This window comes from Branchiostoma belcheri, unplaced genomic scaffold (genome assembly GCF_001625305.1).
Source record: "Branchiostoma belcheri isolate BF01 breed outbred unplaced genomic scaffold, Haploidv18h27 scaffold124, whole genome shotgun sequence".
In the NCBI taxonomy this organism is placed as follows: domain Eukaryota; kingdom Metazoa; phylum Chordata; class Leptocardii; order Amphioxiformes; family Branchiostomatidae; genus Branchiostoma; species Branchiostoma belcheri.
Window position 1 is genome coordinate 943,393 of NW_017802647.1, and position 12,195 is coordinate 955,587.

The 12,195-nt window shown below is 42.5% G+C and overlaps 3 protein-coding genes across 3 annotated transcripts in view; 1 reads left to right on the forward strand and 2 right to left on the reverse strand.

Moving 5' to 3' along the window:
- LOC109463287 (E3 ubiquitin-protein ligase TRAF7-like) overlaps window positions 1-136 on the forward strand; it is a 17,731-nt gene extending 17,595 nt beyond the window's left edge. The window contains exon 24 of the transcript XR_002139819.1: window positions 32-136. The gene's annotated coding sequence lies outside the window, so the exon portion shown is untranslated. The remainder of the gene's footprint in view (window positions 1-31) is intronic.
- Window positions 1-6,677, reverse strand: part of LOC109463277 — an 8,771-nt gene extending 2,094 nt beyond the window's left edge. The window contains exons 1-10 of the mRNA XM_019760017.1: window positions 6,394-6,677; window positions 5,123-5,723; window positions 4,668-4,730; window positions 4,200-4,341; window positions 3,929-4,056; window positions 2,699-2,769; window positions 1,383-1,473; window positions 1,160-1,199; window positions 690-817; window positions 447-479 (exon numbers count right to left, since the gene is read on the reverse strand). Of these exons, the coding sequence (XP_019615576.1) occupies window positions 447-479; window positions 690-817; window positions 1,160-1,199; window positions 1,383-1,473; window positions 2,699-2,769; window positions 3,929-4,056; window positions 4,200-4,341; window positions 4,668-4,730; window positions 5,123-5,723; window positions 6,394-6,502 (1,406 nt within the window). The 5' untranslated portion in view covers window positions 6,503-6,677. The remainder of the gene's footprint in view (window positions 1-446; window positions 480-689; window positions 818-1,159; window positions 1,200-1,382; window positions 1,474-2,698; window positions 2,770-3,928; window positions 4,057-4,199; window positions 4,342-4,667; window positions 4,731-5,122; window positions 5,724-6,393) is intronic.
- A 174-nt stretch (window positions 6,678-6,851) lies between these two features.
- LOC109463291 (HHIP-like protein 2) lies at window positions 6,852-11,986 on the reverse strand. Its single transcript, XM_019760038.1, has 7 exons — window positions 11,274-11,986; window positions 10,692-10,841; window positions 10,063-10,247; window positions 9,621-9,761; window positions 8,996-9,125; window positions 8,443-8,603; window positions 6,852-7,922 (listed from the first exon to the last, which is right to left on the reverse strand). The coding sequence occupies exons 1-7, from the start codon at window positions 11,753-11,755 to the stop codon at window positions 7,756-7,758; spliced, it is 1,416 nt and encodes a 471-aa protein (XP_019615597.1). The 5' UTR covers window positions 11,756-11,986; the 3' UTR covers window positions 6,852-7,755.
- Between the last annotated feature and the right edge of the window lie 209 nt (window positions 11,987-12,195).

Genomic DNA, 12,195 nt, shown 5'->3' on the forward strand with positions numbered 1-12,195 from the left:
TTTTTTATGATTATGTCTGCATTGGTAAGAGGTGGGAGCGGTTGTCTCCTGTGATGTAAATTGATTCACTATCTATTTGGCAAAGAATACTGTGCCAAAAACAGCTATGCCATAATAAAATACCTCATCATATATTTGGAGTTCTGTCCTTTTTGTGTGTGACTGTGGTTTCTAACCTAGCTTGTATACTTTTTGGTTTCTTATGTCAGTATACATCAGTATTAACTGGAAAATTATCTGGAAAATTGTTGCACTTGAGAAGAATATCTACTGTTCCTTGAGAAATAATGAAGAGTAAAATCAGAATACTTATGATTTTATTATCTAAACATCCCACATAAGAGTAACATATAAATGTATCTAATACAAATGGTGTGAATAAAAATATACTCTAAATGTTCTTTATGATATTACCAGCACTCACTGCACTACTATGTACATTCCACCTGTCTGGTCTGTCATTTTGCTTCAATCTACAACTACAAATGGGTCATGGAAATACATCATTGGATATAAGTACAAGGCTAAACATATTAATCTTTTAAATGTATGTTTCATCCTCTCAGACATTTCATTTTTTATTTTATTTTAGCCAAACATTTTTGGTCTATAGGAAGGAAGAATCTTCAGCTTATACTTGTGTGTGAAAAAATATTGTATATTTTGTAACATGATCACCCATTATGTATTATAATGACAGCTTTCTGTTGGCCAGTGCTGGGTGCAGTTGTGCCAGCTCGTGTAGACTCTCTTGTCTCTGTCTCCTGATAGAAGCCAGCACCACCTCACACTCATCTGTGTACTCCTCTAACTCTCGCTGGAAAACATGGGCATGTGGCAGGGTTACACACCACTCAAGTTGTGGGGCATGAATGCCTGGTGTATGGATATTGGAAGGGAAAAAGGAAGAATGGATGGAAGGAAGGAAGGATGGATGGATGGATGGATGGATGGATGGATGGATGGATGGATGGATGGATGGATGGATTATTGTTTTCAGTGAAGAAATCAACTACATGTTACATTCATGACAGACACAGGTTTACTACATGTGTCATGAAAACTTTGTAACTACTACCTTAAAGAATGAAGACACTGTATAATGGCATCAAAGATGGAAAGATGCATCAAAGAATCTTATGAAAAGATGTGCACCTACCATGTGGGTTATACCTTCAGCTTTTGGCTCAGACGGTCTCCTGTAATATCCAAGACAGACAATTGGTTTCCGACAAAGTAAGATCTACCATAAGAATTTGCATGAAAAATTGTACATGTACAAACAGGCTTCTGCAAAGCATGGCATGTGCATGTATGGATTAATTTGCGAAGCGTGCAATAACTGTATATTGTGTTAGTTAACTTGAGCAAAAACTGCTCACATTGGAGCCTCGTTTGTAAAAGGTTTTTGGTCGTCGGACATGCTATCTTGCTGCTGGACCACAATATTGTCTGTTTCTTCTCTTTCCATTCCTGTGGAGAATTGATGACCATGTTACAACAATAAATGTACAGCAATTTTCAACAGTCTTGACATTTTTGGCCTCCAGTAAATAATGTCAACTATCAGTACCATCAAGGGAAACCAGCATTTCTGACTGGTGCACTGCATAACTGCTCTTTGGTAAAATAAGCAAGCACTCTCTATGTTATACTGAACAACTTGTCACACCTGCATGGAAGCCATTCCTTCTATCTGTATAAACCTCCTTACAAAACGATAACCCGACACCAGAGCAATAAACTTCTAAATTTGCTATTGACAACACATGACATATTACGTCGATGAAGGTTAGACATCCAGGTAATACGATATGCCAAAAAACAGTTACTCAAGCAACTGGATATGATTTTGAAAACGTCAGACGTTTCAGCTAGTATCCACTAGCTTTCGTCAGTGACTGAGAGACCAGAGGGGAAAGCAGGTTTATATACACCTGTTGATTGATATGCAAATAAAGTGAAGACAACTTTTTGGAAGTCGAAAAAGGAACAAAAGTCAAGACAAGATGATGCAAATTAGTCTGAAAGCTCCTGTTATACAGGACAGGAGCTTAAGTGTTGTCTGTCCTCGGGGCTGGGAGTGCCAAATCCCAAGTGCCGGAAAGATCGACCCGTAGCCCCCCAACCCGTAGCCCCAGAACATTGCCGACCTAGTGCCAACGGCTACTCCTCAGCTATTTTCCACCACCTACAACACAACCAGGGTCACTCTTTCAAACTCGAGTCCACGGATGTCTTAGACCGCGAAACACGCTGGTGGGAACGGGGTGTTAAAGAGGCAATATATGAAAGAATGTACAACCCCACCCTCAACAGGGAAGGGGGGCTACGGGTCGATCTTTCCGGCACTTGGGATTTGGCACTCCCAGCCCCGAGGACAGACAACACTTAAGCTCCTGTCCTGTATAACAGGAGCTTTCAGACTAATTTGCATCATCTTGTCTTGACTTGTCTGACTTTTGTTCCTTTTTCGACTTCCAAAAATTTGTCTTCACTTTATTTGCATATCAATCAACAGGTGTATATAAACCTGCTTTCCCCTCTGGTCTCTCAGTCACTGACGAAAGCTAGTGGATACTAGCTGAAACGTCTGACGTTTTCAAAATCATATCCAGTTGCTTGAGTAACTGTTTTTTGGCACATGACATATTATTTTACATTTTTATCACACTAAGGTTTGTGTCTTTATACTCACCTTGTAAGATGCTATCAAGCTCATCTATTTCTTTCCTGATTTCCTTCATAGATTTCTCTCTTTCATTGCTCCTGAAGTGAACAAGGCAGAGTACACGTGAGTTCAGCATGTTTTGATCATTTCTACATTATGAACTTTTGTATTGAAATGCAAAATAGATGTTTTCAGCAGCCTGATATCATATTGAGTTGTGTAGTAGCTCAAGAGGTGGTCAACAGTACCAAGACTGCAAAGTAGGTGAACTTTCTTTTTCTATTTGCACTTCTTTTTCTACAGATTCAAGAGCATCTCTGGGATGACAAAATCTACTGAATTTGGATTTATTCCCAAGTTTGCATGGTCGGTTATCGGTTATAGAAGAGTATTATTATTTAGGACCTAATTTAACATTGAGAATGGCATGACACTTTCAGCCTGCAGATAACCTATAGTCCTGCTTGTGAACTGACCCAAAACCTTTTGTTTACCTCGGAGCCACTCTAAACAAAGGAGACGCAACAAGAGAGAAACAGCCAGCCGGAGAAAACAAACCGTCCTTTCAGCCCTGATACCTAATACCTCTTATATAAACCCTACTTCAAACATATGATGTGTGTGCCCTTCACTTTCAGGTGTACTTCAACTAGAACACTGTGTCAGGCTTGGAGCCACAGTTTACAGATAAGATGCCACTGACACGTAGAAGTGTTTTTACCCAGTGAAAAGGACTGAAACTGTTTCAGAAGGGCTGGGTGCAGACCAGGTGTAAGAGGGGTGGGGTTACCGTAAGGATGTCTGCAAAACACATCAACCCACAGCACCAACAACTGCAACCTCTTAAATATGTAAGATCACACTGTGGATGTAAATGAGAGCTTTGCTGGAGGGCATTTTGTCTCTTCTTTGAGGGCCCCAAATCTTGGTGATTATACCTCAGATCATGTAGAAGTAGTAGTTTGACACAGTAAGTAACTTTTGGCAATTATTGGCAAAGTTATCAAAAGTCACAGTGAAATATAAGATCCCAAAAGGAGTTAAACCTTTTCATTGTGGGAAAAGTAGCAAAGAAGGCAAAACAATTCAGAAAATTATTTCAAAAATTTGTTGATTCCAGTCTATGTTTGCATTGCTTAGACAATGCTGGTGCTAATACCAGGTACTTCATTTTTTGCTATCAACAAAGCACGTACAACAGTTTCCAAAGGAGACAGAGATTGTGTTACAAACTAAACATCCCAGCAGAATACTTACGCATGTAGGAGACTCCCATCTGATTTAGAGAAGATCTCCACATTTTGTACCGCCCCAAACTGTGGAGTTTCATGTCCTTCTGAGTGTCTTCTCTGCTCCCTACTAACTCTTTGATGTTTCTTTTGGTTCTGTAGAATAAAAGAATTTCATGAGTGTAAACTTAAATCAGAGTTCCAGATTTTCATCATAATGGTATGGAAAGAACAACTAACTGTCTTTGCTTTCATATAACCATTGATTGATGCATGTTTAAGAAAAACAGAACTTTCACCTGTGGTTTTGTAGGAGGCAGGATGCTTGTAAAGGGGAGTTCATCTACAGGTGATTGCATGGGAGGGATGCAGGGTGGGGGACTGTCCACCGTACGCAGGGAGGGGAGGAACACAAGGCACTCCTTAGGATCAACACCACACCTATGGAGAAAAGAAAATCATTAGGACCAGAACATGTCTTAATTTTCACTCTGCAGTCTTCAAGGAGAGATGTATGAACCTGCTGACACTTTTAAGAGTTATCATTATATATACACTTAAAGTTCACTTAGTCTTGAAAGGTTGTTTCTCATATATCTTATGGTGAGTTTTTGAAAAGGTCTTCTGACACAGCAGTGAAAGATCTAAAGTGTATGTGACAATCAAAAATATTGAATGGTGATCTGCTTTAGCATACTGATAGGTAATATGAAATTCCTTCAGCAGGAACACTTAGGGAGCAAGATTTGACAGCTAACTGTCCTTACCATTCAGGTGGAATATCTTCAGTTAGCCATGGGGTGAGAGGTCGAATTCCTGAGGGCACCTTTCTGTGGATAACATAAGGCAAACAACAATTATAGCATGGGAACAACAAAAACCCATTACCCCATTATAGGATCTATTGTCTAATTCCTATCTGAAACACTTTGTATCAGAAGGCTGTGTTGCTGTCTTAGAATAAAAACAAAGAAAATTAATCACTTGATGAGAGTCTGTTTTTTCTGCTACTACACATGTGGCATATTGAAGTTCTTATGAGGCTTGACTTTTATATGTTAAAATTTTGGATAAGGCCAAATTGTTATTCAAAAGCCCTGATTGGTTGTGATATCTAGAAACATGTCTACATTCACATTTATACAAACTGTTAGTTGAAAACAACCGAGACCTTTTCTGTGAACATGACAATCCCGTAAGAGTGACAGACAGTTGACCTTACCTTGCTGTAACATAAAGGTCGTCCTGTTGTCTGCCTTTGTCCAAGTCCGACCCCTGGTTTCCAGGCGTGGCACACTTGTATGGGAAACACTCTGCTGTACTCCCAACCAGCCTGTAGGGATCCAACCCAACACACGTGTCCTCCTCTTCTTCTAGTTCAGTCTTAAAGAAGAAATTACTTAACTGTGAGGTAGAACTGTCAACCACTTCTTCATATGTAGGAGGAGTCCTTTGTGGTGTTGTATCTTCCCGAAAGTCACGAAATGTTGTTTGTTGTTTAGTTCTCGTGTTCCTTGCTTCGAAGTTTGGTTTCGTGTCCTGAATTTTCTGTGCTCCCAGATTTACCTGCTGTGTGTATGATGACTGAGCACTCTTTACTTTCCTACCCTCTGGTTTCTGCTTACCACCAGTGGAGTACCTCGCCTGTGCACTGCGTACCTTCCTGTTAGGAAAGTTTGGTTTTGTCGTGTCCTTTCTTACAGCGGGAGGGGAGGGCACATGGAATGCCTTGTGCTTACTGGTACTCTTGGCTGATGAAAGTTCATTGAGAATAGCAGCCTTCCTGTTCCTCATAGTTGCACTTGGTGGACGACCCAAACTCACTGGAACAAAGGAGTACATCACCTTTTATATTGTTGATAGGTGTAGTAGTGAAATATCCATTGACACCTTACACCATCCAACGTTAGAACCCCTGACTCTACTTAGCCATTGTAAAGGTAGTTTAGAGTCATAACATCACAGAACATGACATACAAACACAGGTTCAATAAGCGTGTGACAGAATGATTTGTGCTAAACTTTTCATTGCGGGTAAACCAAATGGTTATACAATCTGATAATTACACAGCTGCATTACTTCCCAACTGGACAAATCCTGTATTGCTAAATGTGTACGTAGTCTAGACTGGTAACCAAAGTTGCCTCGATACTAGATATTGTATCACTGCCGCTTATGTATGCCATATACGGTGCTAATATTACTGACCTGACTTAACCTTAAGTTGCCTTAACCGTCGGTCGAAACGTTTAAATCTCAGCAGGGGGGAGTCATATGGACTCCTGCGTTTACTTCTTAAAGCTATGCGGCTTCCAGAAGGGAAGGGACGAGCAACAAACAGTAACATATTGTGTCTTTACGCCTGCTTGAAGAATAAAACGCCGTACCGCTAATGTAACGTTAACTATGTTACAAATTTGCCAGGACACACAACCCTGAATGTTACAACTTTACAGGGACACGCAACCCTGGACAGCGTGGTCCACGCTTACCCTTCTTCTCCAGTAAAGTATTCGCGATCCCCACCGTTTCCTGGGAGAACTGTTTGTCGGGTTTCCTGTAGACGTCTAGCGGGTCGCCTGTGTACGGGTCGTCCGCCATGCTGGTTCTGTCCGACACCTGCCGCCGTGGGTTCAGGGGTGGTAACGTGCATAGAGACCGGGGTATCCGGTTTCCTCCGCCGCCCAGATGGAGTTACGTCAGCGTGCAGGCGAATAATAAACGAAATTGAATACAAAATGGCTATTTCCTTTTTTCACTTTTACGGTTATACGTATCTAATGAACAATGAAGCAAGGCGACAGTGTTTCAGGAACACGTCTCTGTGAGATAATTTACGATTGCTATAAATTTTGAGAACAAAACATGACCTATGAAACGTCTTTTCTGCGTGCAAAACAAAGGTTACAAAAACCCAGCCGTACAGTCAGGAACTTTTAAAAGTCATTCTGTTTTATTCCGTGCTAGTAGCAGCAGACGAGGACAAGCATTTCCTGAAATAACGAGTAAATAATGTCCCGATTTAGAGTTGCACCTGAAGTTCAGCACCAAGGATAGGTCCATATATTGTCATCAGTGATACACTGTATATATACTGTACATATATTCGCGTCGGTCAACCTTCAAAGATTGACGGGGATAAACATATAATATAACATATAACGTAATCTTAATACTGCATCATCTAGCTTTGCAGCTGTTCTTATTCAGCAATCCTTACTTGTAGTTCATAACTGTACAATATAAATGACGGCATGAAATACATGATGTAAATCGTCGGACATTTTCTTCAAATGTTTAGAATCTCTGCGGGCAATTCGAGAACTGCACATCAATTGTACATTATATGGCTACTAATCACATCTAAAGGTTTGTCAGAAACGACAGTATAGTACATCATCAGTACATTATGTATGTCCTTTGTTACTCCAGGACTCCACTACACTTACATACTTATCCCACTGACATATCCTCAATATCGTCCATACTTAAAACAACTGTACAAGTAACGCAATATTTTTTACAAACCACACACCAGCTCTGTCCTCTTTTTTAGTTTTAGTTTCAAACTCTTGGTCTCTTTGTTGTTTCATTATTGTTTACATTACATACAATGTTCCATCCTAGAGGAAATGTACCAGTATTCGCGCGATTGCATAAATCAAAGATGCTTGTTTTCCGATCCTTTCTTAACTTGCGCGAGTGAAATAAATGTATACCGCAAGTCATTGACGAAAGGTAGTGGTTGCTACCTGAAACGTCTGACTTTCCAAAATCAGCTGCTTGAGTAACTGTTTTTGACGTATCTAATTATCTGGATGTCTGACCTTCACCGACGAAATAAATATATATTTCTATACAGCAGAGCTCATTGTGATTACCAACGCAGCGAGTGACAGTAAAAACGCCAGGGACAGCCCGCACACAGGGCAGGCGGTAGAACGGGGGTCCACGAGTTTGAAGATCCTCCCTGTACGCTGGGACACGACGGGGCTGGTGGTCGTCAGCAGGTAAACCTCACCTGGTGGAGAAGAAATTCGGTTAGCGTTATACAGTATAGTGGTATGGTAAGAGTAGCCGGTTGGCCGTGTACGCCAATGTAGTATACAGGTATTTCCCAAATTTGATCAGCTGTTGAGGCAAAAACCATCCTTTCGCCCTAGAATATTCATAAAAACTAATCTGTAAGAACCGTACTCTCCAAGCAGAGGTTTGGATTTTCGGTTATTTTTGGCGTGTTTTTAGGCTTTTTTTATCGGGGTTTCTTTTTTGCACGGGATTTTTTTTTCAACCAACCCAACATCCCAGTGCAAAAAAGTAAACCCCGATAAAAAAAGCCTAAAAATACGCCAAAAATAACCAAAGACCTAAACCTCTGCTTGGAGAGTAGTTGATGCCAAAGCCAGCCTTTCCCCTCAGATCAAGAAAATACATAAAAACTAATCTGTATGAACAGGCCAAATTCTCCCATTAAATCCACAGAAATTGATCTAGTACAGGCTAAATCCAGCTTTTCCTCCATGAAGTAAATCTGTAAGAACCTGAGAAGTCCTGTCCGAAGCCCAGAATGAAGTGATCCTCGGTTTTTACTGACGGTTGAAGGTTGGTCACGCACTCTCGGTTGTTCAGCACACAGACAGTCCCGTTCATCCACGATCCGTTTGGCTGCTCGTCAAGGTAGAAAAGTTCCTTATTCATCAAGCTGGGGGGAAATGAGTAGCAAGTGTTGAATTTTCGTTAATCTGCAAGCAGACGTTTGGGGGATTCTATTTTTTCTGACTGCCTTCTGTGGGAGCTTGGTTGTGCACTTCCTACTCAATTTGGCACTTAGTTTTGTTAGTGCTTACCCGAGTTGTGTGAGAAAATCTTGGGAAATTCAGTGGAATATTCCTTAGTTGATTTTCCATCATATGATAGCCTACAAGAGATTACATTACATTTGAGCCTTCACGTTAGAAACAAAAGTGGGAACAAAATGACAGACAACGTATTCGCAGTGCGATGAGTACTTACTCAGTTACGGTGAACTATAAAAAAAAAAACACCGCGAAATTAATTGTTTAAATTAACAGGTACAGTGTATTAGTGTCTCACCCTAGATAGTCGGCATACAGATACAGCCCTCTCACATCGGGCACCCCGCACCCCCGGTACATCACACCGCCGATCACCGCAGCCCTCCTCCCTTCTGTTCGGCCGTACACGTCAATGGGAAGGACGTCGTCTGGAGGGAAAGACCATACACGAATTTATCCATCTAAGTCAACATATTCACATGGTAAAATTTGTGCATGTTTTTTCCGCTTCAGAAGTTATGACTTAAGAAATACAGGTATTGTAAAATGATATTTGTTCCGTTAGGCAAAACAGTTTAACGGCCAGTGAACGTGTTTTGAACGTAGTGCAGCCCAACATTCCAAGACCCACTTCTCACTAGACGGTGATAGACTGAGAGATCGTACGCGTTGAGCGACGAAAATTGACTTTGGAACAAGGAGTACTATGTGGGCTCGACTGCCTTAGAGGTAGTTCTACCTCCATGTTAAGAGTAAAGGATGACTGCCGTGCGAAAGATTTTATTTATTTATCAAGATTTTCAGAATGTATCTTTTACAACGCCGACTCCTCCATACTGCAAGATGCAGCCTAGCTAGCTAGAGGATAACTCCGCTCTCCATACACACTGCACAAGAAACAATAATGCCGTATGATAGCTCACCCCCAGCACAGTTGCCAGTGTTCTGGCATGTGTACCCCTCCCTGTCCGGCCAGCCGTGGTTCCTACCCTTACTGATGATGCTGATCTCCTCATACCCCGACTCTCCCACGTCTCCACAGAAGATGCGCCCTGTACCGGCTCCTACGGAAACTGCAGTTGTGACTTGATCCACTCTTTCACTTGTCACTTACCAACAAGCACGAAAATTTATCATTGACATCATGATATTCCCTGAAATCATTGTACTCTCCATCAAGGAAGTTAAAATCATCCTCCTTGCCTCCATCTACATGGTACTAGTAGACGAGACTAAATTAAACATTCATTAGTCAGACATTTATAGTTTGATACAAGAACAAACTACTGTATACGACTGATCGGACTAATGGAATGAAAATCAGAGTCATACAACTAAAAGAACAAAAGATCCTATTTTCGTTACCTTCGTCGACTCCAGGGTCCAGTGAACATCTCCAGGGGTTCCTGAGGCCAAACGCGAACACCTCTCGCCTGGCGTCCGGCCACAGGACTTCGGAAACAAACGGGTTATCTGTTGGGATGCCGTACGGCCGCTCCGGGCCCGCTCCGTCCACGTCGATCCGCAGGACCTTACCCAACAGGGAAGACCTGAAATACAGAAATGCTGTGGATCCTTGGCTTCGGTCTGCGGGCCATAAACAAGCACTAAACATTTTTTTAGGAATGCCATATAATTTTTTTCCGGTCTCGACATCCCCTACGCTTTGCATATGTTGTTTTCTTATGATCGTTATCTTATATTACCTGATAACTTGTGTCTGTGCTTTATGTAGCTTCCTTTGTAAACTCTACGACTGGGGTTTTATTTGAGCTTTTATAATGTGCTTTTTTTGCCAGATCGCATATCACTTCTATTTGTACCCGGGTCCTTGTAAAGGATAGGGTCAGGAGTGACGTGCCGTAAGAAGAAAAATCGCATTACATGTATAAAAGCCACAAAAGCCACAATCGCAGTTAGCGTTATCTTTTCATCCACCTTTCATCCATCTTTTCATCCACCTTTCGTCCATCTTTTCATCCACCTGTCAGTACCTGTCGCCTGCGGTGTCGCCTGCCCCTCCCCCGTCTCCCACAAATATGTACAGGAACCCGTCCAGTCCGAACAGCAGCTGCCCGCCGTTGTTCCGATTGCCCGGCTGCTCGATCTCCAGAAGCACCTTCTCGTAACGAGGGTCAGCCTGCAGGTGAAGAATGTGCGGTATGGATGATGGGTAATCCCCTGGGGGCACCTAGCTCATTACAACCCCTGCTAACGTTCGACAACAGTTATGAAAGTGCTAACAGTCACGCTTAAAAGTAGACTTATCCGTGTCATTCCCAAACGTCCAAGTAACCTCTATCACTCCTCTAGCTAGGTCACATTCGTCTGCCACCCTGACAAAAAGGGTCTAAAGGAGTAACGCCCCCCCAATGTATACATGTAAAACACTCCTGCATACCTAAACTGTGCATACCTGGGATGCTACACTAGAGATCTGTTCAACATACTGTTTTTCAAAGTGGTGGATACATTTAACCCTGGGGCTAAATGCTAATGGCGACTAACTGCTTACATAACCAGATACTGTTCTTTCATTCTCTATTTTCTACAGCTCACCTTTTCCTTTTTCTAGTTCCTTCAAGTTCTCGTCGTCGGAAACGTTTAGCCTGGACACCACGGTCCTGCGTGTTCCTCCCTGCTCGGTGGTGTAGTAGACGTACAGGTAGCCGTTGTCCTTGTACCGCGGGTGAAGCGCCATGCCGAGTAGCCCCCGCTCGTCCCCGGCTGCGTCCGACGTCAGCACCCTCCTGGTCAGGTCCAGGAGCGGTTCTCTCCGCAGCCGCCCGTACTTGTCTGCCACCCGCACCACTCCGATCTGCTCCACGATGAAAAACCGTCCCGTGCCGTCGTCAGGCTGGAGCATGGCCACGGGGCTCCTCAGCCCGCCGACGAACTCCTGAAGGCACACGCAACCTGGGTACTGGTTTTGTACCAGTCTTTCTGTGGACACGGGACAGTTCTCCGCTCCCCGTGACAGGTGGCTGACTGCAAGAATCACAAACAACGCCCAAGAAATACCACTAGTACATGGGGAGAGGCGGACTTTTGAGGACATCGTATTTCAGTGTTAGCCTGTCGACGCCGGCACGTCTGGTAGGACAAGTAGCGCCAAAATACCGCTCGCTTCTGTTGAGAAAGGCTCCGTCTTGAATCCTGAATTTCTCGTTTTTCTTGAACCCTGTACGTAGTTTGTAACAAATATGTTGTACGGTTGAGTAACAAAAACTTCAGCTGCAACTACGCTATCCAGCTATAAGGGTCAGCTTGTCAGCGAACTGTTTACATACAAATGGTGACATCAATTATGGCTAAAATCGTTAAACCTGTTGAACAAGTGCTTCGGAATCACAGACTCGCCTCTGACAAGGTCGAATCATCAATCTTAATTTTCCGCGTGATCGGGCGATAGACAAAAGACAGATAATGTGATTACTTCACATCTGAGTTGTATCTAGACACGTTTTGATCTTTGGCAGACCAGGGAGACCTCTGATC